Below are 26,541 nucleotides of genomic sequence, written 5' to 3' on the forward strand. Positions count from 1 at the left end.
GATAAAGTTACTATTAGCTGTTGCCCTAGTCTACAAAAAGTTATAAAACCCTTTGTGAAAATCATGGGGCACATACAGATTTCAACCAGCTGGATTGCAAGTGAATATCAGTCTCCTCCCTTGTCTCCCAGTGCTCATCGCAACAGCAATCAAGAAGCCAATAAACCCAGAACAAATATGTCCACAAAACTTCCTAATGCCCAGCTCCTGACAGAGTTGCTCCACTTTCTTGGACATCATCAAGGCTTAGTGTACTTGTCAGCAAACAACATAAATTCTGCTCTAAAACCCAGTGGTTTCTGTTTCATTCTAGTCCTGAATTCTGCATGAGCTCTAAGTAAATTAAAACAGTGAGGATTTTACTGAATGAAATGTGAAAATGTTAATGAATGGCAATGAATAATACAAGCAGTCTACTATTGTGTGTATTATATATTTTAATAGTAAATTGAATTTATTTCATGCTACTCCAAAATATTCAGTTTTAATTTTAACAGCAGACATTAAGGTGACTTGAAGTTTAGGAGTGGAGGGGGTTTAAACTCCTAGTTTCTCATGTTAGCTGTAACAAGCTACCTCGCTGCCTGATGCCCCAATATCTGCGATTGCACAAAGGATAGATAAACACCCTGGGTAGATATTTTTCTTAAAATAATCAGCAATTAAATTATTAGCCGTGTTGACATATTAATTGGCATCACTAGGTTTCAGAGTTAACACAATCATTGATATAGGACAGTCCACATCTGTCTTGGAGTTATTATTTCATTTTGTCTCTCTGCACACTCACACAGATATCACTACATTAGTTTACATACTCAGAAGGTTATCTTTGCAACCATAAGGGCTAGAAGCAATTTTTTAAAAAGAAATAAAACTTAGATTTTGGAGCACAGTTCTACAATAGTGGACGGATTCTGGATCAGATTCCATTGCCACAAGAATGTGTGTAGCTGCGCACAGAGAACTAAAAACATTCTAACAATATCTGCTATTCCGCGCCCCATAGAATTCAGTTTCAGAAGCAGGGAGGAGGGAAGATGACATTGTTTAGGAAGGCTGCACAGAAAGCCAAAGAGGATGAAGTAGAGACTGGCAGATAGCGTCACTCTATGTGGCAGTTCCTGCTGAAGTGTCCAGAGACTCTCTGATAGAGGGTGGACCTGGCAGAGATGGCTGGCAGTGCTCACAGTCATGTGAATGTACTCAGCCGCAGCCAACTGAAATTTGCACAGGAAGAATATATACTCTAACGCATTAGCTATGTGGGGTTGGATTCAGGCAGAGTAAGGACAGCTATGGGACCTTGGATTAAGGATTAGATCATATGATTGTGTGTCCCTCTGTGTGCTGCAGAGATCTGGAAGTAGTTGTATAAGGAGATTTTGTGTTTAAGCTATTGCCACTGCCAGAAGTGGTAAAACAGAGCGTCAACCAAGAGGTAAACCAAGATCAGCGTCAGGAAGAAAGCAATAGAAAGTACCAGGTTATTTCTTATTTATATAATCAGTTTTCGTTTAAAGAATGTCAGTGAAAGAGATTTGTTCTGTTTACTTACATCAGCAGAAAGCAGAGCCATTAGGAATTCTGCAGGTTTACTTCACTGAATACAAAAACTTCTGTTATACTGTGAGCCTGTTAAAACTCCAGATGCAGTATTGCTAACCCTATTCATTCAAAAATTGTGAGTCAGGCCCCCACCAAAAAAATCATAAGCTTATCTTTAAAAAAATGAAATTTTAAAAAATAATGTTTTGATTATTTTGATTTGCACTGTGCTTCAGCTTTTATGGGTCATGTTTTGAAGCTTTTCTTTGTAGCTGTGAGGGCTAGAAACACTTTCATTTTTCACATAATCAATTGATTTGAGTAGTTGGGGCTTTAAGAAAAATACCAAATATTGCAAGGCTTGTGATAAAATCCTGAGGGTTGGCGACCCTAGTTGATGATACTAGTTCAAAATTAAAATAGCCATATCCTTGACAAGTTTACCTTTAACACGCTGGGGTGGACAACTGAAAGATTATGTTTAGCGTTAAAGCATTCTCTTTGGTAGAAGCTATTCAGTTGGCCACTAGCTGCCCAAGGTTGGCTGGTAGACTTATTCATCCAGCCGTTTGTCACGTGCATCACTGGACAAAAAGGAGTATGGATTCCAGGTGGAGCTACAGGACTGGCCCAAACAGCACTGGCAGAGCTGGAATAAGTGCTCCCCAAACCAAGGTTAGTATCGGGGGAGCCTTCTGCTCTGCACAAACGACCCCTAAATATTTTTAATTTATTGTCTTTAATATTATTTAAGTGCTCAATGGGCTAACAAAACAGAGAGAGACAGTCCTTGCTCCAGGGTTATAGTCAGGCAACAGTTTAGATATATAATACCTCAGATGATGGCTGATATTCTATACTATTGCTCAGAGTATTTATTTGATGTTTTAAAACCTTTTCTTTTATTGGTATTTAGCATATATCTCAGTGTCTCATCCATCTGTCTGTCACAAACAGAAAGAAAAAAAGTTGTTCAGTATCTCAGTAAATCTCTCTCCATTCTGCCACTAGTTTACCTCAAAATATTCTCAGGTAACCCCATGATTTCTGACTTCTATCCAGCAAATAATTTATGCACCTGCTTAACTTTATGTACTTTGACTTGTTCCATTCAGTATTTCTCCACTGCTTGGGTAGCTCTTTATACACCAATACGAAGTGTTTGTAAAGCACTGCCAAATCAGAAAGGGGAAGCATTTTGCACACACTTTGCTCTTGTGTCAATGACTCCCCAAAGTGCAGGGGAACAGTGAACTGGACCATTGTGGGTATATACACTGCAATCAGGAGGTGCGATTGCAACGCATGTATGTAGGCATACTATAAATAGTAGTGTAGCTGCAGCAGCATAGGCAGCTGAATGGGACCATAGGTATGTACTCCTGGGACCATAGGTACATACTCAGGCAGCTAGCTTGTGCTCCTGTGGCTACTCTGCTATTTTTAGCGAGCTAGCTCAATTAGAGCTAGCTCAGATATGCTTGCTTACAGGTGCTGTCCCAGTTGCAGTGTAGACATACCCAGCGTTTATGCACTGTGTTAAGAGTCTGCCTCTACACAAATAGCTTTTCTTACTTCTGCTTATGAACATAGAGAAAGTATTTCTAAAATAAATACAGATATGAGTGTGATTTTGATGAGCAATGTGTTGTAATGAAGGAAGGCTCATACACTAAGATCAAAAAGTGTAATTCAACAGTTTTCTCTTTCATACTAAAAATAGTCATTGAAGAGACTTTATTCTGCATGATGGATCTAACTCAGTGGTTCCCAAACTGGGGTTTGTGAACCTTTGGGGGTTTGTGAAATGTATCAGGGGGTTCTCAGAAAAAAATTCTGTAATAGCAGACAGAGCCGTCCCTAGGGACCTTGGACGCAGGGGCCCCGGGAGGTGCGGGGCCCGGCAGCCTAAGACCCGTGACCATGACTTCCTGGCAGAATAAGTTTAAGCTTTGTTGTAGTCATGCATTGTTTGCCTGGCCTGCTCAAGACCAGAATACTTGTGGGAGGAACTCTTTATTTGAGTTGGCTTCTTAAATACCTTCATGCTCTTTCACGTCTGGTACTCCTTGATGAAACATGTAGGAGGCTTAATCGAAGTGATACGAGCTACAAAAGTGAAATATTGGAAGAGTGTTACCATTTTCATAATGTAATAAAATTAATAATGTAATAATAAATAATAATGTAATCATAAATAGTGTGTAATAAGCATGTCATAAAAATTATTTTCTAGATCATTGCTTCTATAATTTATGCTCAGGTCAAGGAGAAAATCCCTGAAAATATTCAGCCCCTGCCCCAGTAACACTTAACATGGACTGAGCATGCTCAGTAACACTGCTGAAGCTGTCTGCCCTCACTCTGCTCCCCATCCCCCTATCAGCAGGCATGCGTCGTCTCTGGATACCACTAACCGAAAAGTTTCTGGTGATTGTGCACAGTGCATGCACACAACCAAGAATGGAATGGGCATGTGCAACTATCTCAATTAGACCGGCCAATGCCTGACACTGACCAATGCACGGAGGACCTGTGTTAGCCGACGGCCAAGGATGTTTGGTGAGGTGCCAGCTATGCCCGTTTATACCATCCGTGACTTTAACCGCTAGGACGCACTGTCCCTTCGCGGCGGGCAGCCCGGGCTAGGCTGACGGATGCCCCAAGGTCCTAACCACCCGTGACTTTAACTGCTAGAGCTCAGAGCTCCTTCGCAGCGGGCAGTCAATACTGACTGACAGTTGCCCCAATGGCAGCACTAAGAGCCTCTCCACACCCGTGACTTTAACTGCTAGAGCTCAGAGCTCCTTCGCAGCGGGCAGCCAGGATTGACTGACAGGTGCCCCAAGAGTTTGCCCCGTGGAGGCGGCACAACTCAACGCTAGGTTCTTAGTACTCTCACCTAATGGCCAGGCTTTAGAGCCCAAACGGCTGAGGTTCTTTAATTGTGTTGGCTGCTTTACAGTAAACCAGAGAAAACAAGTCAGGCTTATGCATAAATGGTTACCAAAATTTATTAAGCTAGATTCTAATCATGTGGTTACAAAATTGCTAGTGCCTACTTATTTAAATGTAGAGATGTTACACACACAAACAAGTTACAAAACTGAAGCCACAATCCCAAAGAAAGAAAACAAAGTATAGAGCTCTATTTCAAAATATGTGTACACTAAAGATAGGAGATCAGGTGTGGGTGCTTCTTACCCTCCTTGCATCTCTCGATTCCAGCGGTGCCAAGCCAGGATCGGTCACTCAATTCCGCGGAAAGACGAATAAGGGACAAGGCTTAGGGACCCTCTTAGCTGCAGAAGCCTTGGGAGGCTGTCACTTATCTGACCAGCAGATAGATAGTGAAAAGCACTCAAAAATCATGGTGCTGTAGGTCCCCTACTTATACCTCTGTACTCCTTTATTCTCTTTCTCCTTTCTTATGCCAAATTGAGGCTGGTCTGTCTGGGTGACACCAGCTTTCGCAAGAGTAGTTTACACTTGCAAGGGAGAGAAACAATAAGTTTCGACTACTGGACATTTCTTTTATCAGGGTAAATATTTTCCCACCTAGGATGTTGGTGTGTGTGCATCACGCTATTTAGTAGGGGCTAAGAGCCATGTCTGTCACAGGGCCTCTGCCTGCTGTGAGCTTAATCGTCGTATCAGTTCCCAGAGGCACATTGTAGCAGCACACCTGTGGTTTCACAGCTTCAAAGGCTGTGCTGGAATATATGTTAAGTGCCCTGTTCCGGCTTCCTCCTGTGTTTCCAGCAATGCTGGTCTGAGGGGGGGGGGGCGGGGGCTGTCTGTCTGGCTACAACCTGCCAAGCCTACCCCTCGCCGGCGACCCAGGGGAACCCATGGTGCTGGAACCCTCGGAGGACACCACCCTGACCCAGGCACCCTACAAGGGGGAGTCCGGAAGTAGCTTGGGGGCAGCTGACCCTACTCTGGCTGCAGCACTGCCTGAGCTAATGTCAGTGTGTTGGATCCCCACTGACACAGCAGTGGGTCTTAGGCCGCTGCTAGGGCCCCGGGCTGGGACGCAGTGGAGTGGGTGGGCCTGCGTCCCCCCTGCCACCCACCTCCCGGGTGGCAGTCTCCCCCTCCCCCTGGTTGCTAAAGCTAGGGGCCTGGGGTTTGCTGGGGAACTATTTTGCTCAGCCCCTGCCTGAGGGCCTGAGCTTCTGACTGTTTGTTTGCGGCCCCGCTCTGATCCAGGACCTGGGCTTATATTGAACTGCTTGCGGGGCCCAGCCTGAAGGTCTGGGCCATAGACTGGGTATTCCCCAACCCAGCAGAGAGTGTAGTGAGGCTGTGTGGTGCCCCACCACCCCGACGCGGGATGAGCCCCGGCTGAGTTCCCTTACACTGCCCCAATAATAGAGAAACTGGGGATCCCACAGCAGCCAAAGTGACCATTTGGGCTGCTGTGGGCTCATGCTAGGCGGGGTGGGTGTGCCTATGCAAACAAGATCAGCCCTTGAAGTTCTTTTCCACAACTTGTTGCAATTCACTTCCAGATGTCAGGGTAGAGCTCATCCTGACTGCTTAAAGGTATACAAGTTCTCTTCCTGTAGCTGTCACGGTTCAAGAAAGCAAAGCAATGATGCAGATCCTGCTGAATGGTTCTTTAAAATGTTTTGACATTATGTAGCAATACTTGTTTTCTTTCCTCTTGCAGATCATGGAACAGCGAGAGCTGCCTGTGCTTTTGGTTAATGAGGTGGGCGGTGTATGTGGTGTGCTGGAAGCTCATGTGGAATTCTTGAAGAAACACTTTCACCTTATCACCATGAAGGAATTTCTCAAAAACAAAAAACATTGGAGCAAAAAGGTCCAAGCTATTTATTTGTGGTGGCACAAACCAATCATTGACCGGGAACTCCTCGAGAGCCTGCCTGACTTGAAGGTGATTGCAAATTCCGGTGCAGGAATGGACCACTTGGATCTGAAACTAATCTCTAGCTTTGGAGTGAAAATGGCTAACGCTCCACATGCTGTTTCCAGCTCCACAGCAGACACTGGAATGGCTTTGCTGCTGGCATCTGCTAGAAGGCTGGTGGAAGGTAACATTTATATCTTCTGACAGGTTTCCGAGTAACAGCCGTGTTAGGCTGTATCCGCAAAAAGAAAAGGAGGACTGTCACGGAGTGTGGGGGAGTCCAGGCCCTGCACCCCTCTTCCTGGGATCCACTGAGACTCTCAGCCAGCCAGTAAAACAGAAGGTTTATTGGACAACAGGAACAGTCCCAAACAGAGCTTGTGGGTACAACCAGGACCCCTCAATCACGTCCTTCTGGGGGAGCAGGGAGCTTAGACCCCAGCCCTGGGGTTCCCTGTGTTCCTCCACCCAGCCCCAAACTGAAACCTAAACCCACCCAGCAGGTTCCCTGCTGCAGCCTCTGTTCACATTCCTGGGCAGAGGTGTCACCTCCCCCTCCCCCTCCTGGCTCAGGTGACAGGCTCTCAGGTCTCCCATCCCCAGGGCACATTCCCAGGTCAACACTCCCTCCTCCCTGCTGAGTCACATCGTCACAAGGACTTGTGGCACCTTAGAGACTAACCAATTTATTTGAGCATGAGCTTTCGTGAGCTGCAGCTCACTTCATCGGATGCATACCATGGAAACTGCAGAAGACATTATATACACACAGAGACCATGAAACAATACCTCCTCCCACCCCACTGTCCTGCTGGTAATAGCTTATCTAAAGTGATCATCAAGTTGGGCCATTTCCAGCACAAATCCAGGTTTTCTCACCCTCCATCCCCCCACACACAGACTCACTCTCCTGCTGGTGATAGCCCATCCAAAGTGAGAGAACCTGGATTTGTGCAGGAAATGGCCCAACTTTATTATCATGCACATTGTGTAAAGAGTTGTCACTTTGGATGGGCTATCACCAGCAGGAGAGTGAATCTGTGTGTGTGTGGGGGGGGGGGGGGTGGAAGGTGAGAAAACCTGGATTTGTGCTGGAAATGGCCCACCTGGTGATCACTTTAGATAAGCTATTACCAGCTGGACAGTGGGGTGGGAGGAGGTATTTTTTCATATTCTCTGTGTATATATAAAGTCTGCTACAGTTTCCACGGCATGCATCCGATGAAGTGAGCTGTAGCTCACGAAAGCTCATGCTCAAATAAATTGGTTAGTCTCTAAGGTGCCACAAGTACTCCTTTTCTTTTTATATCTTATGCGTATTTCCAGAAATCATATGAGCTGTATCTCCCGCTAACTTGAATTTTCCTAAAACTATTCCCATTGTAATAAACTGTGAATGTTTAAACCACAGAAAATGTATTTGGATGATGAACAATAGCATTTAAAATACTAAAACCTCATTGTCTTTAATAGTAAGGGCTAGTTTGGGATATTGTCTATATGTTTATAACACATCTAGTTGAAACTATGTTGAAAAATCTTTGAGGAAAATGTCAATGAGTTCTGTTTAAGTGATCCCAGTGTCAATTTGTAGTGTATGGCCAGGGCTCGCTGTTCACACTAGAACCTGGATTTCTATGTCCAGAACAAGTGCGGACATAGATTTCATGCCCTTTCCCCACAATGTATTTTCAACACTTAACAATATTTTAAGTTGTCCAATGTTTGGCAGTAAGGGATTTCTTTTAGGATGTAATGGCAATATAGTGTTATTGACAAAAAGTAACTAGTGATTTTGGGTACCCTACATGAGAAATTTTAAAGGGCCTGATACACAGACGGCACATGTTTACCACTCTCTGAAAATCAGGCCCCTTTAAAGTGTCTCAAGTTAGGCAGGCAAAATCACTAATCAATTATGAAAATCTGGGCCATTAGTTTTAAACCTTGACCTTTGACCTCCCTTTAAACTATTGTCATATAATGGCAAACCTTCCTCCAGAGCCATAAATATTATGTTTGGTTTAAAAATCCACCACTTCATCACACAAACAAACAAAAAAATTACCATGGTTATCACATGAACCTTCCACATTTTTGTTCAGTACCTGCAGAAGGAGCTCAGAATAACTAATGGCCCTGTGCCCACACCATGGCTAGGCAGTGCTGGTCTAACATTCACATAGAAAAGAGTCTGGACCGGATAGGGGCAGAACTGGAGAGGCTAATGGAATCAGGGGCACAATTTGGGAAGCTGCTGCAAGCTCTCCTCCTCTCTGAGCTTCTGTTCTAGTTTACCTCACCAATTCCCCCTTCATTCCCCAGCAACCTTCAAGCTACCCCAGGATTTCTCCTGGTTGAACTCCCTCTCCCGCATTAACCTGGTTCCCTTTAGCCAGCTCTGCTTCCCAACTCTCCAACCAGTTTCTTAGGGGCTCCAGTGAGACAGGCTGCTGCCCCTGAGACCTGCTTCCACTGCGTGGGGAGCAGAGAGACCATGAAGGGGGAGATCAGTGACTTGTTCTCCCTTGTATCACATGGAGCTGCACAGAACATGGCAGCTGTGAGTCTAGCACAGTTGAGATTTTATTTTTAGGCATGACTAGTTGCACTACAGGCTTCACAATGGACAGCTTATGATTTGGGAGAGTTGGGAATGTCTGAGAAGGTGGATTTTAGTAACAAGACTCTATGGCCCTGTTGGCAGGCTAGCAGGCAGCATGTGTGACAGTCATTATTTTCTGTTTCAGAGTAACAGCCGTGTTAGTCTGTATTCGCAAAAAGAAAAGGAGTACTTGTGGCACCTTAGAGACTAACACATTTATCTGAGCATAAGCTTTCGTGCATCCGATGAAGTGAGTTTAGCTCACGAAAGCTCATGCTCAAATAAATTGGTTAGTCTCTAAGGTGCCACAAGCACTCCTTTTCTTTTCTGTGTTCTGCAAATAAAGATCACTTTTGTTTACTCTATAACCAGCATTAGCGGTTAATTGACAATCTAGGATTCTTTAGGTAAATTACTGACAAATGTTCTCAAAGAAAATAAATCTCCTTTCCAGGGAGATCAGGAGAGGTGAACATGATAAGCTGTCCTTGTTTTAAATAACAACATAAACATCCAATATTATTCTCCATTAATAACACTAAACCCTGCATTATTACTATTGTGAACTATAGTATTCTGACCAGGGCTGTAGAATAGTGTCAGGAGGGCAAGTAAGGTGTTACCCTCCAAGTACACAGTACCGGCAAGTGAGTTTTAGCTGATACGGGGTATCGGAAAGACTTGGGGCTAGCCCCTCCCTCTGGGGGGTGGGGTGGGATTGCGCTCTGCTCCTTAAAGGTGCAGAACGCAGCTAGGGAGCGCATGGGGGTGGAAGGTGTTTAAACAGTGTTTTTGATTCTGTTTCTCCCCATTGGTCTGAATTGTCCATGACATCCATACGGCATCACATCAAGTCCAAATCATCAGAGGAATGCCTCTGCTTGCACTGACCAGAGGATGTTTGGATTCTGATGTCAGCCCAGTTCTGCAGCCTGACAGGAATCAGGTGTTGTCCCCAGTGTACACAGAATTCTTCTTTGAAGCCAAACTAGTCTAACATGCATTTTGTTAACTGGAACTGGAGCAGCAAAACAAAGAAAACAAATGACTCATTTTCCAGCTTTGTGGGTGAGAGAACTATAAGTGAATATTATTATACTGATGGCCGTACGCCAGCTCCCTCAGGAATCTGCCAAGAAGTTTGCTGAAAATATGTTCCTCATCTTAGCAACAGAGCTAAGTCTTATCACACATCTGCCCACCTTTATTTGAATGAAGCTCCTTCTGATCTGACAGCTCAGGCATTGTCAGTTTCATCCAGAACAATTTACAAACTTGGAACCGAATCCTGTAAACCCTTAATCATTTGATCAGTCCCATTCAATGGGACTATCTGTATGACTGTGGACCACTGTCATGGACTGGTAAGAGTTTCAGGAGTCTGTCCCTATAAAGGAAGTTGAATCCCCCATTGAAATGCAATGTTTGGGTACAATACCATAAAGCAGTTTAGGATACAGTTCTATTTAAAATTTGTCTTTTAACAAGTCATACCTATGCTGAACTGGCTCCTCACCCAACTTCCAGATTCCATATAAACAGACTGAATACTACACATTCGGGGGGAACATGAGTAGTTAAGCATGTTGATGTTTCTACATACAAACGGGGGTGCCTGAGGGGACGGGAAGAGCATGGGGCCCCTGGGCTGGGGGCGGGGCATGGAGGAGTCACATGGAGTGTCATGTGGGGAGGTCACATGCCCCCCCCTTGTGTCCCTCCCATGAATGCAATACCAGCAAGAAATTATTCCTACTTGCACCACCGTGTCTGTGTAGTACTTTTTTTGCAAGGGTATATGCAGGTCAAAGTCTGGGAGAGACTTCCTAAGGGGCAAGAGTCTTTCTGTATTAACTGGAGAATCAATAGCACAGGGGGTAGGTTCCCAACATAACAGGGAAAGCCAATATTTTCAAGATTCAAATAGGATACTTGGAAGGGGGGAAAAGAGCAAAGCCCATTAAAACAGTGTCTTTCTATTCTTAATAATTATTATTTACCACTTATGTTGTAGTAATGCCTAAAGGCCACATTCTAGCATTTTGTTGCACTATATTGAAACAAATCAATTTCTCATTCAGTATTTTTCATTTTAGGCTGTCAGATGGCAGTTTCCCCAGACACTGAGTGTTTTGCTGCTAACTGGCTGGGAGATGAAGTCACCGGGGCTACTCTTGGTATCATTGGAATGGGCAGAATTGGGTATAAGATTGCATTGAGGGCCAAAGCTTTTGAAATGAAAATTCTGTATCACAACAGGAACCAGAGGTAAAAATAAACTTGATCCCCATCAAAGCAGAATATATTTTTCACTTCTTTATAATTATATAGTTAATTTTTTTAAAACATCCCCACCCTTTTCTAGGAAGTGTGCAATTGTGGTATTTCCATTTAGCGAGAATGTATGATCCTGTGGTTATAGCAAAGAATTGCGATGTAAGGGGGAGAGGCCAAGATTTTCAAAAATGATTGATTGCTTTAAGTCAGGCTCCTAAAACCATGTTTAAACACCTAAATGTGGACTTGGACATTTTTTTAAATCTTGGGTTTGTTGGTAGCTTGCTGCAGAGGTGGCCAGCAGAATTAAAATGGAGGCCTGAAAGCTTTTTCCCAATTTTTTTATGCTGATTTTTTTTTAATTGGAAATTCTGGTCTTATTTCCCTGAAATTTTGTGGATGACAGACAAATAGGAGGATTATGGCATTACAAGAAAAGGAAAGCTGAATAACTGAGAGGGGATTACATTTTTAGTCAGTCTGTTTAAAACTCTTTTGGTGAAATCCTCGTCCCATTGACATCAGTGAGAATGTTGCTATTGATTTCAGCGAGGTCAGGATTTCACATGGGAGGAAGGAGATCTTTGTTATTAAAATTCAGCACTTCTGCCCCGTTAGCTACAGAATGAGAATGCACAACACACATTTGAGACCCTAAGGTCTTGTCTACACTGGGATTTCAGCCATCAGTGGCCAGCAGCTGGCATAGCTGTTCCTGTGCAAACACGTAGTGTATTTGTGGTATAGCAGCAGTGCTGTTATAAGCCATGATTTTCACCACTGCAGCTTTACCCCTGTTTGAAACTGGGGTAAGCTGCACTGGTGCAAATTGTGCCTTGTGGTGGTTTTGCCTGCCTATCCTAGGGGTTTGCAGCAGTACAGCTATGCTAGGCCACAGATTACTTGTAACTGAGGCAAATCCCAATGTAGACGAGGCCACAGTCTTCCAACAATACCAGAGAAGACCATGTGTGATATTCCTAATATTTCTGAAGTAAAAAAACCAAGCAGAAAAAATGACTGGAAAAAAAAAAACACCTTGTAGGCCTCCTGTTATATATCTAAAGAGCCAAAAAAAGCCACAGACCCATTTTTTAATTTCCTCTGCAGATCACTGTTAACTTTGTGCTACCAATTTGGATTTTATTTACCTACCCAGGTTGTTGTGAAGCTTAATTCTTGTTTGTAAAGCAATTTGGGATCCTTAGATGGAAGATGCAATAGAAGTGAAAAATATTGTTATTCTGAAGTACCTTTAAAATTATTTTAATTTTATCAAAGGGTGAAATATGTGTATTCAAGTAGTATATGTTTGTATTGGGTGAGACCCAAATAAACATCCTGAAAACTTTAGTGCAGTTTTGTTCAACGCCTGTCTCATTTGCTCCCTGGCTGTTGATTTAGGCAGCAGGAGAAATTTAATTTATGTGTTAGAAAAAACACATGATTAACTATGACACCGCAGTTACAGGGTTTGGTCCCTGCCCAAGAATGTCTTTTTATAGCATACATTTTTATCTGACTCTTTAATTCTTCCTTCTTCATTTTCACTCACCAGTGTAAGGAGAAGTTTTTCAAAAGCACCTAGTGGATTTAGGAGTACAAATCCCACTGAAAGTCAATGGGACTCGTGTTCCTGACTTTCACAGGTACTTATGAAAAGCTATCCTTTAGTTCCCAAACTACAACTGGGAAAGTTTATAAAGAGTAGGATTGATGGTCATATAATAGTTCTGGTTTCAGAGTAACAGCCGTGTTAGTCTGTATTCGCAAAAAGAAAAGGAGGACTTGTGGCACCTTAGAGACTAACCAATTTATTTGAGCATGAGCTTTCGTGAGCTACAGCTCACTTCATCGGATGCATACTGTGGAAACTGCAGAAGACATTATATACACAGAGACCATAAAAACAATACCTCCTCCCACCCCACTCTCCTGCTGGTAATAGCTTATTTAAAGTGATCATCAAGTTGGGCCATTTCCAGCACAAATCCAGGTTTTCTCACCCCCCCCCCACCCCCCTCCAAAAACCACACACACAAACTCACTCTCCTGCTGGTAATAGCTTATCCAAAGTGACCACTCTCCTCACAAAGTGTATGAAAATCAAGGTGGGCCATGTCCAGCACAAATACAGGTTTTCTCACCCCCCCCACCCCTTTTTTTTTTTTTTTTCAAAAAAACACACACACAAAAACTCACTCTCCTGCTGGTAATAGCTTATCCAAAGCGACCACTCTCCCTACAATGTGCATGATAATCAAGGTGGGCCATTTCCAGCATAAATCCAAGTTTAACCAGAACGTCGGGGGGGGGGGTTAGAAAAAAACAAGGGGAAATAGGCTACCTTGCATAATGACTTAGCCACTCCCAGTCTCTATTTAAGCCTAAATTAATAGTATCCAATTCGCAAATGAATTCCAATTCAGCAGTTTCTCGCTGGAGTCTGGATTTGAAGTTTTTTTGTTGTAAGATAGCGACCTTCATGTCTGTGATTGCGTGACCAGAGAGATTGAAGTTTTCTCCGACTGGTTTATGAATGTTATAATTCTTGACATCTGATTTGTGTCCATTTATTCTTTTACGTAGAGACTGTCCAGTTTGACCAATGTACATGGCAGAGGGGCATTGCTGGCACATGATGGCATATATCACATTGGTGGATGTGCAGGTGAACGAGCCTCTGATAGTGTGGCTGATGTTATTAGGCCCTTTGATGGTGTCCCCTGAATAGATATGTGGGCACAGTTGGCAACGAGCTTTATTGCAAGGATAGGTTCCTGGGTTAGTGGTTCTGTTGTGTGGTATGTGGTTGTTGGTGAGTATTTGCTTCAGGTTGGGGGGCTGTCTGTAGGCAAGGACTGGCCTGTTTCCCAAGATTTGTGAGAGTGTTGGGTTATCCTTCAGGATAGGTTGTAGATCCTTAATAATGCGTTGGAGGGGTTTTAGTTGGGGGCTGAAGGTGACGGCTAGTGGCGTTCTGTTATTTTCTTTGTTAGGCCTGTCCTGTAGTAGGTGACTTCTGGGAACTCTTCTGGCTCTATCAATCTGTTTCTTCACTTCTGCAGGTGGGTATTGTAGTTGTAAGAATGCTTGATAGAGATCTTGTAGGTGTTTGTCTCTGTCTGAGGGGTTGGAGCAAATGTGGTTGTATCGCAGAGCTTGGCTGTAGACGATGGATCGTGCGGTGTGGTCAGGGTGAAAGCTGGAGGCATGTAGGTAGGAATAGCGGTCAGTAGGTTTCCAGTATAGGGTGGTGTTTATGTGACCATTGTTTATTAGCACTATAGTGTCCAGGAAGTGGATCTCTTGTGTGGACTGGACCAGGCATACTGTGGGGCCATGCGGGTACCCATAGCAGTGCCGCTGATCTGAAGGTATACATTGTCCCCAAATGTAAAATAGTTATGGGTAAGGACAAAGTCACAAAACTCAGCCACCAGGTTAGCCATGACATTCACCTGCACATCCACCAATGTGATATATGCCATCATGTGCCAGCAATGCCCCTCTGCCATGTACATTGGTCAAACTGGACAGTCTCTACGTAAAAGAATAAATGGACACAAATCAGATGTCAAGAATTATAACATTCATAAACCAGTCGGAGAAAACTTCAATCTCTCTGGTCACGCAATCACAGACATGAAGGTCGCTATTTTACAACAAAAAAACTTCAAATCCAGACTCCAGCGAGAAACTGCTGAATTGGAATTCATTTGCAAATTGGATACTATTAATTTAGGCTTAAATAGAGACTGGGAGTGGCTAAGTCATTATGCAAGGTAGCCTATTTCCCCTTGTTTTTTTCTACCCCCCCCCCCCCGATGTTCTGGTTAAACTTGGATTTATGCTGGAAATGGCCCACCTTGATTATCATGCACATTGTAAGGAGAGTGGTCACTTTGGATGAACTATTGCCAGCAGGAGAGTGAGTTTGTGTGGGGGGGTGCGGGGGGTGAGAAAACCTGGATTTGTGCTGGAAATGGCCCACCTTGATTATCATGCACATTGTAGGGAGAGTGGTCGCTTTGGATGAGCTATTACCAGCAGGAGAGTGAGTTTGTGTGTGTATGGGGGTGGGGGGTGGGTGAGAAAACCTGGATTTGTGCTGGAAATGGCCCATCTTGATTATCATGCACATTGTAGGGAGAGTGGTCGCTTTGGATGAGCTATTACCAGCAGGAGAGTGAGTTTGTGTGTGTGGTTTTTGGAGGGGGGTGGGGGGGTGAGAAAACCTGGATTTGTGCTGGAAATGGCCCACCTTGATTATCATACACATTTTAAAGAGAGTGGTCACTTTGGATGGGCTATTACCAGCAGGAGGGTGAGTTTGGGGGGGGGGGGGCGGAGGGTGAGAAAACCTGGATTTGTGCTGGAAATGGCCCAACTTGATGATCACTTTAGATAAGCTATTACCAGCAGGAGAGTGGGGTGGGAGGAGGTATTGTTTTTATGGTCTCTGTGTATATAATGTCTTCTGCAGTTTCCACAGTATGCATCTGATGAAGTGAGCTGTAGCTCACGAAAGCTCATGCTCAAATAAATTGGTTAGTCTCTAAGGTGCCACAAGTACTCCTTTTCTTTTTGATAATAGTTCTGCATTGTCAAAAGTTTAAACTAAAAATATCTCTATATCTGAATCATGGAGCATCACTTGCCCAAGGAACTCGTTTGCCAATTCCATCCTTCATAAAAAGAGCTTTATTTAAGGATGGTCAAGAAATCAGGACCACTCATAATGCGCACATGCCACTGAAAACACACCTAGGAGACAGACTTCCTTTACCTCTGCTTTGCCACAAGTTTCACCTTCCTGAGGAAATTAAGTCTACAAGTGGCTGTCAAATCCATTCCCCCTTTGCGACTGTGCACTCTGCTGAAAGTGCATCACTGGTCAATTTGGTTACCAGTGATCCTGGGGAGATACTTTCCTAGTTGTAGTTTGGGAGCTAAAGTACCATTGGGAGTAACATAAGGTAGGAATGTAACATTTCCATGACCAAGACTGCCTCTAATGCAACATGATTCTTATTTCTCATCAGAACTGAGGAAGAAGAACAGGCTGTTGGTGCTACTTATTGTCCAAAGATAGAAGACTTGCTCCAGCAGTCAGATTTCGTGATGCTGGTTGTGAGCCTGACACCGCAGACATGTAAACTGATTGGGAAAAAGGAGTTAGAACTGATGAAACCCACTGCTACTCTCATTAACATCAGCAGAGGTAGGGTACAGTATAATGGTCTGACTGCACAACCCCTGTCTTCCAGAGTGTAGTACCAAATTGCACTGGGCAGTATAACTAGTGTACCAAGGACCCCCTGGTCTAGAGGGTACGTCTACATAGCAATGTAAGCCCAGGCCTAACAGAACTCGAGTTAGCAGAACCTGGGTTTGTTAATTTAGGGCTCGAGAATTTACACTGATTTGTAACCCCAGACTAAGAATTGTTCAACTCTGGGGCTCAACCTGGGGTTCCAGCGTCTACACTGAATTATATGGTTCCAAATCCAACCACCCATATCCCAGACTTCCTAGCACCCTCCCAAAATCTGGCTGCTCTAGCTCTTTGTTCGTGGTGCAGTGTAGGAAAACTTGTCTGTCCACCAAACTTGACTGTCCAGAGGATCAAGAAAGTCAGCCTGAGATTGTGGGATACTTTTGGCAGACTCCCAGAGCACAAGTCCCGTGGGATTGCATCTATACTGCAAAGCAATAGGCCTTGACCCTTGGGTCACAGCTTCACTCAGGCTCGGACCCTCCATCCCAATGGTGTCCTGGGACCCTGGATCTGAGCCATGGGTTAACTTGATTTGTGTGTAGAGAGAAGGTCGGTTAAGCTTGAGCCTGAGTTCAAACCTTGGGCTTACACTCTGGATATTATAAGGATAACAGAAACATGGTGGAATAGTAGTCATGACGGGGCTACAGCTATTGAAGGGTATGTGCTGTTTAGGAAAGACAGAAATAAAGGTAAAGGTGGTGGAGTAGCATTGTATATCAATGATGAGATTGAATGTAAAGAAATAAGAAGCGATGGAATGGATAAGACAGAGTCCGTCTGAGCATAAATCACATTGGGGAAGAAAACTACTAGAATCTCCACTGGGATAGTGCCTGGGGTGTGCTATAGGCCGCCGGGATCTAATTTGGATATGGATAGAGCCATCTGTAATGTTTTTAATGAAGTAAATACTAATGGAAACTGCGTGATCATGGGAGATTTTAACTTCCCAGATATAGACTGGAGGACAAGTGCTAGTAATAATAATAGGGCTCAGATTTTCCTAGATGCGATAGCTGATGGATTCCTTCATCAAGTAGTTGCTGAACTGACTAGAGGGGATGCCATTTTAGATTTGGTTTTGGTGTGTAGTGAGGACCTCATAGAAGAAATGGTTGTAGGGGACAACCTTGGTTGAAGTGATCATGAGCTAATTCAGTTCAAACTGAACAGAAGGATTAACAAAAATAAATCTGTGACTAGGGTTTTTGATTTCAAAAGGGCTGACTTTCAAAAATTAAGGAAATTAGTTAGGGAAGTGGATTGGACTGAAGAACTTAAGGATTGAAAGGCAAAGGAGGCCTGGGATTACTTTAAGTCAAAGCTGCAGAAGCTATCGGAAGCCTGCATCCCAAGAAAGGGGAAAAAATTCATAGGCAGGAGTTGTAGACCAAGCTGGATGAGCAAGCATCTCAGAGAGGTGATTAAGAAAAAGCAGAAAGCATACAGGGAGTGGAAGATCGGAGGGATCAGCAAGGAAAGCTACCTTATTGAGGTCAGAACATATAGGGATAAAGTGAGAAAGGCTAAAAGTCAAGTAGAGTTGGACCTTGCAAAGGGAATTAAAACCAATAGTAAAAGGTTCTGTAGCCATATAAAGAAGAAGAAAACAAAGAAAGAAGAAGTGGGACCGCTAAACACTGAGGATGGAGTGGAGGTTAAGGATAATCTAGGCATGGCCCAATATCTAAACAAATACTTTGCCTCAGTCTTTAATGAGGCTAATGAGGATCTTAGGGATAATGGTAGTATGACAAATGGGAATGAGGATATGGAGGTAAATATTACCATATCTGAGGTAAAAGCGAAACTCAAACAGCTTAATGGGACTAAATCAGGGGGCTCAGATAATCTTCATCCAAGAATATTAAAGGAATTGGCACATGAAATTGCAAGCCCATTAGCAAGAATTTTTAATGAATCTGTAAACTCAGGGGTTGTACCGTATGACTGGAGAATTGCTAACATAGTTCCTATTTTTAAGAAAGGAAAAAAAAGTGATCCAGGTAACTACAGGCCTGTTAGTTTGACATCTGTAGTATGCAAGGTCTTGGAAAAATTTTTGAAGGAGAAAGTAGTTAAGGACATTGAGGTCAATGGTAAATGGGACAAAATACAACATGGTTTTACAAAAGGTAGATCGTGCCAATCCAACCTGATCTCCTGCTTTGAGAAAGTAACAGATTTTTTAGATAAAGGAAACACAGTGGATCTAAATTACCTAGATTTCAGTAAGGCGTTTGATACAGTTCCACATGGGGAATTATTAGTTAAATTGGAAAAGATGAGGATCAATATGAAAATTGAAAGGTGGATAAGGAATTGGTTAAAAGGGAGACTACAGCGGGTCATACTGAAAGGTGAACTGTCAGGCTGGAGGGAAGTTACCAGTGGAGTTCCTCAGGGATCAGTTTTGGGACCAATCTTATTTAATCTTTTTATTACTGACCTCGGCACAAAAAGTGGGAGTGTGCTAATAAAGTTTGCAGATGATACAAAGCTGGGAGGTATTGCCAATTTAGAGAAGGACTGGGATATCATACAGGAGGATCTGGATGACCTTGTAAACTGGAGTAATAGTAATAGGATGAAATTTAATAGTGAGAAGTGTAAGGTCATACATTTAGGGATTAATAACAAGAATTTTAGTTATAAGCTGGGGATGCATCAATTAGAAGTAACAGAGGAGGAGAAGGACCTTGGAGTATTGGTTGACCACAGGATGACTATGAGTTGCCAATGTGATATGGCCGTGAAAAAAGCTAATGCGGTCTTGGGATGCATCAGGCGAGGTATTTCCAGTAGAGATAAGGAGGTGTTAGTGCCGTTATACAAGGCATGGTAAGACCTCACTTGGAATACTGTGTGCAGTTCTGGTCTCCCATGTTTAAGAAGGATGAATTCAAACTGGAACAGGTACAGAGAAGGGCTACTAGGATGATCCGAGGAATGGAAAACCCGTCTTATGAAGGGAGACTCAAAGAGCTTGGCTTATTTAGCCTAAGCAAAAGAAGGTGGAGGGGAGATATGATTGCTCTCTATAAATATATCAGAGGGATAAATATCGGAGAGGGAGAGGAATTATTTAAGCTCAGTACCAATGTGGACACAAGAACAAATGGATATAAACTGGCCATCGGGAAGTTTAGACTTGAAATTAGATGAAGGTTTCTAACCATCAGAGGAGTAAAGTTCTGGAATAGCCTTCCAAGGGAAGCAGTGGGGGCAAAAGACCTGTCTGGCAAGATTAAACTCGATAAGTTTATGGAGGAGGGGGTATGATCGGATAACATGATTTTGGCAATTAATTGATCTTTAACTATTCATGGTAAATAGGCCAAATGGCCTGTAATGGGATGTTAGATGGGGTGGGATCTGAGTTGCTGCAGAGAATTCTTTCCTGGGTATCCGGCTGGTGAATCTTGCCCATATGCTCAGGGTTCAGCTGATCGCCATATTTGGGGTCGGGAAGGAATTTTCCTCCAGGGCAGACTGGAAGAGTCCCTGTGGGTTTTTCATCTTCCTCTGTAGCATGGGGCATGGGTCACTTGCTGGAGGATTCTCTGCACCTTGAAGTCTTTAGACCATGATTTGAGGACTTCAATAGCTCAGACATAGGTGAGAGGTTTATCGCAGGAGTGGGTGGGTGAGATTCTGTGGCCTGCATTGTGCAGGAGGTCAGACTAGATGATCATAATGGTCCCTTCTGACCTTAATATCTATGAATCTAGAGGCTTTACCCCAACTCTCCAGGGGGCTGACTGGGTTCAAATGAAGAACTTTTGGTTTGTATGTGTTGGGGAATGAGAGAGAGCAGAGACGTTGGGAACTGGGATGGTACTGTCCATTTGAGGGTGGTGGCTGGCTAGGGAAGCTGTAAGAACTAACTGGAATGGTGGATGACACTGCTGCTGGGATTGAAGCTATCATGACCTTAAGTAACGGCTTTCTGGATGTCTCTCTCTCTTTCTCTCTCTCTCCTCCCGCCCTCCCCCTGGGTAGAATTTTTTCAAATGTTTGATAAAACTTCATTTGGCTGTTTTTGTTTTTTCTTTGAAGTGACTGAAAATGTTCTCCCTTAAAAAAACCCAAAAGATTGTCAGATGCTCTTTTACACCCTGATAATTCACATTAGATTCAAATATGCAAATGTGTCATGTGTGTAGTCCTCAATGAATCATATGAGTTGATTGATGTATACAATTGTTATGAACTGGGCAGTATTCAATTTGTTATGTTCTTATCTACTCATTTCCTTACGTTTAAGTGCTTGGGTATTGTAGATGATGTGGTGACAACAGTGTTCTTACCTAGAAACCTTAGCAGCTTTTTACAATGAAGTTTCTAAAATATATTACAGTATTTAAATGTATGCATTGTAATACTATAGATGTATATATTCTGTTAGCTATATACAATAAAACAAACTGTTATATATGTATGTGCCATGGGGATAGTTACTGTTTCTGTAGTAACCAGAATTTAGAATTTCCTGACTCTGGTCCATGACTCTCTTAACCGTAACACCACTCATCTTCTGCATTTACATGGTAAACTTATCTCACTGCTTTGTTTAAAATTAGAGCCTCAAATTCTGGCCCTCTCTCTACATGTGTCTCCCAAAGTAAGAGCAAATTAACAATTTGAAAATGTTAACTGTTTTGTGTAAAATGACTAACAACATTTACCCACTTCATTGGGTTGTTTGGAGGTTTGGTTAATGTTTCCAAAGCACTTTGAAGAGGAAAAACAGTACATAAAATGTTAAATAATTGTGTTAACCATTTAAACACGAGTTCTTGTGTTTGAGCTGTAAATCCATTTGCATTTAATTTTTAATATTAAAATCTCTTTTCTAAATTAACAAATAATGAAGTTTTCCCTTTATTCTTTGTTTTTCTTTATCCTGACGTTATCTGAACATGGTATTAAGAAAGTACACTGTTATTTCAACCCAGGTCCAGTGGTAGACCAAGATGCACTGGTGGAAGCTCTTCAGACTGGTGTTATCAAGGCTGCGGCTTTGGATGTCACTTACCCCGAACCACTTCCCAGGTACACAGCCGTGTGTATTTATCAAAAAATATTTAAAATTACAGAGAACAAGAAATAAGGACCAAAAAAGGCACAGCAGATGGGGATTTGGTGGAGGTTGGAGATTGGCACGGATGGCTGCCCTCTGTCTCTGAATTTAGCATGCTGTCATGTTATGCACTATGACTGGGAACACGCTGGAATGCATAGTCTGGTCAATTCAAACACCCAAGGCAGTAAATAGCAGGAGGGCGGTACATTTGCCAAGCTAAGTCCTTTGGCCAATGCCTACCACAGAATCACAGCATGCAGCAGCGGCAGCTGTGGTTCCAAATTCTTTACCTGAAGGGAGAAAATACCAGTCCCAGGGCAACAGAAATGATGGTGATGGGTAGACACTGTATAAGCCACCACTGCTCAGACTACCTCTCAGAAGCCTCACTTCTCCCCTTCCCTGTAGGTCTTGTCTCCTCAGTACAGCGTTGTTTATTTTACTGATGTTTTGCAGGTCTCTCGGTCATGGATGCTCTTTAACTTCTACAAAAATAAAGTTGCTAGGAACTACGCCTCATGGAATGAATTGTCCCATTTGACTTTAGAGCACTAAGCAAGTGGGCAGGGATGTCAACTATCTGAGTCATGGAGATAAAGTCCATGGCATCACATAGGGTCAATCCTTCCCCCCAATATGTGGCACAGATTGCTGCCTATCGCAGAAAATCAGTTTCTGTGCTTCCACGAAGGAATGATATAAAATCTTAAAACACTCCATCAGCGCCCAAAACAAACTGAACTCGATTCACAAAGCTCTTAAGCAGACACTTACATTAATGAGATTGAACAAGTGCATACATTTAAGAACATGCTTAAGGGCTTTGCTGAAGCAGGGCCTTTATTAGTTAGGATAATGCCAGTAGCCATCTTAACCACACCTGGCTTTTTTTATTCCTTTTTTTGCAGAGATCATCCATTATTAAAACTAAAGAACATTCTCATAACTCCTCACCTTGGCATTAAAACAGACAAGGCCATTTGCATGACAACAGAGGAAGCAGTTGCAAATATATTGGCAGCTCTTAATGGTCTCCCTATCCCCAATGAAGTGTTTCCCTAGTTGATATATTAAAGGACACAGCTATAAAAGAACATTATTCTACAACTCTCCTTACAGGAATGAAGACTTGTTATTATATATGGGTGAAACCTTTGAATTGAAACCTTAGCCTTGATTTTGGTTTGCAAATAAATAATAATAGCTCTCTTATATTGCATTTTTCATCAGTAGATCACAAAGTACACTCTACAATTGAGGTCAGTATCGTTACTCCTATTTTACAGATTGGGAAACTGAGGCACAGAGAGAGGAAATGACTTGCCCAAGGTCACCCAGCCAGGAACGGAATGCAGATCTCCTCAGTCCCAGTCTAGTGTTCTATCCTCTTGTCCAAATGTAGATCCAACTGTAAATGGTTTCCATATCTTATTGTTCACTTTGTACTTTGTCACAGCTGGACACAAGCTAAATGGATCTGTGAAAACATTTACTGCTGCTGATCGTTGGTGTGTTTATAGTTCTAACAATGTTCTTTAGGGGAGATTAAATAGGGTACTCCCATAATATTTTCCAATATGTTAATTAGCTTACTTCCAAGTCTGGTGAATATGCCTGACCTTGTTGAAACCCCACCTAGTCTATCATTTTGCAGTGGCTTTTTAATATAGAAAAACAAGTTTATTCAAATCCAAGCTTTTATATATTTTAGAGCCATCAAAATATGTACTCCAGTAAACTTCAGTAGCCATTTTAAGGTGATATTATGGCAGTCTCAGAGACTTTAAGAAATAGTATTTCCATAGACGAGAAAGGCAATTAATGTCTTTCAAAGGGGAAATACAGCTGGCTTTGATGGGTTTCGCACTGAATTTTGTATGTCAGTTCTTAAAGAAAATGTTTTATGAAGGCTTGCAAGAAGAAATGACTCCCATCCACACTAGCTGAGGCCTAAATAATACTTACTCATAAAACAGGAAAAGACCCTTCATTACATGTCTTCTACCTACCAATAGCCATACTTAATAAAGATATGAAAATATTGGCCAATACCCTCATGCTAGGATTAGGGAGATATCTCTCATAATTCAATATTGTCCATAATTAATTAACACAGATAGAGGCTTTGTGCTCATCTACAGATTGTCCAGTAATCTCAGAAGAGTTTTTTTATTTAATTCATTATTCCAGTGTCACCAAAACCCTCACCCATATAATATCTATGGAGACATAAAAGCCCTTTGCGTAGACAAGCCTTCTTTTTAGGTATTAAATCAGTTTGACCTTGGCAAAATGTTGATTACAATTCTGAGCCCCAAAAAACCACAGTGCTGATTATTACTAAAAATCAGCTCCTTCTGCCTCCTTTAAAGACAACAGCTAGAGATATCTCCGCTCCCCAGTGCTGTTTTTTCTTGTTATGGAACCTCTCGTAGAGATGTTTAGAAGCAGTAAACAAATAAATGTATACAAATTGGCAAGATAGAGGAAGAAGTTGCGCTGTATACAGCTGATTTGCTGACTTTTGTTGTACTCAAGATGTCTAGTCCACGCCTGCTTTATGAGATGCTTGCAAAAATATAGTAAACTATCTGGTTACAAATTAAGATCTCCGAAACCTCTGATGTCCTGCTGTGTAAGGGAGCCACATAGGAAGTCTTCATTTAAACAAGTTCCATCATGAATAAAATATCTTACAGTGCAAGTCCCTTCAAACCTCAAAAATGGATCCAGGATACATATCACCACTTAATCCATTCAACCAGGACTTACTCAGGCAGGCTAATTATCAGCAACAGCAGTGGGAAGGAGAGTCATCTTCAAGATGAAATTTCCACTGTGTTTGGAATACCAGATGTACTCATATAAATTTACCATCCTGATAAATGTTGGGTTAAGGCCTACGTAACTGGGGGTAGCATACTTTGGGATCTTTCACCACAAGATCTGACACTCTGCCTCCAGGGATAAATCTGGGCAATAGGATTCCAGCTTTTATAAAAAGAGAAAAACCCCAACAACTTGTTTTGAGTACTTTGACACTCTGTACCTCAAAGCAGCTCCCTAGACCCCCATATTCACCCCATATAATTATGATATATTTCATATAAAGCATGCCATGTTCTTACATGAATGCTATGTTCATAAGAGAAATCATGATCTGCTGAAATCCATTGTTCTGTCCAAATATGTATATCATTAGGGTGTATGAAGTTATGAGATTTTGCTGTATGGTTGTTACTGAGATGTGTTGTAAGTCTGAGAGTCTCTAATGCTAATTCTGCAGTGACAAGGACAAGGGACGTAACCAACACTTGTGCGGGTGTTGAACGATCATCACCAGTCATTGACTAGCAGGGGAATAGTAAACAAGGGATTTACAATTCAATGACAGTTGTGCAAACACCACACAATGGGGACTGCTCAACTCTGTGATTCACCAAGGCTCACCTGGGCCTGTGTCTTCCAGGCACATGGACTGAGGATATAAAATAGCGGACAGTGGCATCATGATAGGGCTTTTCTCCTCCCCCACCTATGCTGGAAGCAACAAAAATGCTGGGAAGACAAAGACTTTAGCTGAGGAGACTGGTCCCAGGCTTAGAAGGGGAAGCCTGTGTATTAAGAACTGAAACATCCAGTGGGGTGAGAAAACACTAGATCTAAACACTGTCTAGTGTAACAAGCTTTAAGATTTAGACTGCACTCTTACCTTTTATTTTCTTTGGTAACTATCTCTGACCTTTTATGCATACCACTTATAACCACTTAAAATGTATCTGTAGTTAATAAATCTGTTTTATGTTTTACCTAAAACAGTGTGCTTTGGTTGAATTGTTTGGGAAATCTCAATTCAGGTTACAAAGGCCTGTGTGTGTTGAGGGAGAGGCGGACTGGGTTATAAACTTATACTGGTCAGGCTTCTGACCAGGGCAAAAGGGTATAGTCTGAGGTGCAAGGTTGGAGGTTTGGCAGATTTACTGGTGCCTTCCTCTGCGTGATTTCATGAGTGGCTCTGGGAGCATTCATGCAATTTAGCTGGGTGTGTTGCTCCACGTGTTGTTGTGCTGAGTGATAACAGCACCTGGAGGGATTTGCTGCTTGTAACTAGCAAAGCATTGTGAGAGACAGCCCAGGCTAGAGAGTTAAGGAAGCACAGTGGTACCCCAGTTCCAGCTTGTACCCCAGGGATCTTCTCACAAGTACTGTTCGCTAAAAATGTGTATATTTACTATTGGACATCAGAGCAAAATCCTATGCTAGACCAATGGTTTTCATTCATCAGACTTTTTGCTTACAGTACAGATCGTGGTTTACATCACACAGAAAGAAATGGTTATACATAAAAAATGGTTATACATGCTACTATACTTTTGTAAAAACTCTATAGTGTATTCCTTACCATATAGCATCAAAGACTACTTCAGCCTGTTTTCAATCTGATCTGAACCTATATTGTCTTAGTGTGTATATACAATCTAAATAATTCATCTATGTACTACTTCAAAGTGTTAGTGCTTGTGTATTGTATTACTGTTTTATTTGTTTATTACATTAGTGCAAATAAATATATCATGAGTGAAATTCTGACCCCACTGAAATCAGAGGCAAAATTCCCACTGACTTAAATGGAGCCAGGATTTCATCCCTTGGGTTTAGGTAGCAGTGTGTGAGAAGCCCTAGAAAGATCTTTGATAGAAACAAGCAATCATCATTTAAATGATCATTTAAATTAAATTGTGCACAGCACTACCTAGTACTTACAAATACAAATAGATAAGAGCATGTTAATGCACTTGTACAATACTCCCATATTGACACCTCCTTATCTATTATTGGGTGTGGACCACATCTACCTTGATTGA

The 26,541-nt window shown here is 42.4% G+C and overlaps 1 protein-coding gene across 8 annotated transcripts; it reads left to right on the forward strand.

Annotated features, from left to right (window-relative positions):
* Positions 1-1,216: 1,216 nt before the first annotated feature.
* LOC311516002 (glyoxylate/hydroxypyruvate reductase B-like) lies at positions 1,217-26,028 on the forward strand. Of its 8 annotated transcripts, none has more exons than XM_084619593.1 (6): positions 1,217-1,486; positions 6,224-6,608; positions 11,126-11,297; positions 16,352-16,530; positions 21,549-21,645; positions 22,585-26,026. In XM_084619593.1, exons 2-6 carry the CDS (start codon positions 6,227-6,229, stop codon positions 22,736-22,738), a joined length of 984 nt encoding a protein of 327 aa, XP_084475719.1. In that variant the 5' UTR covers positions 1,217-1,486; positions 6,224-6,226; the 3' UTR covers positions 22,739-26,026. The 8 variants fall into 8 exon arrangements, with proteins under 8 accessions (XP_084475719.1, XP_084475720.1, XP_084475715.1 ...); XM_084619594.1 differs by having other exon boundaries at positions 1,217-1,441; XM_084619589.1 differs by lacking the exon at positions 1,217-1,486 and adding an exon at positions 1,800-2,223 and having other exon boundaries at positions 22,585-26,027.
* Positions 26,029-26,541: the final 513 nt, after the last annotated feature.

This window comes from Lepidochelys olivacea (assembly GCF_965140295.1).
Source record: "Lepidochelys olivacea isolate rLepOli2 genome assembly, chromosome: 2".
Taxonomy (NCBI): Eukaryota; Metazoa; Chordata; order Testudines; family Cheloniidae; genus Lepidochelys; species Lepidochelys olivacea.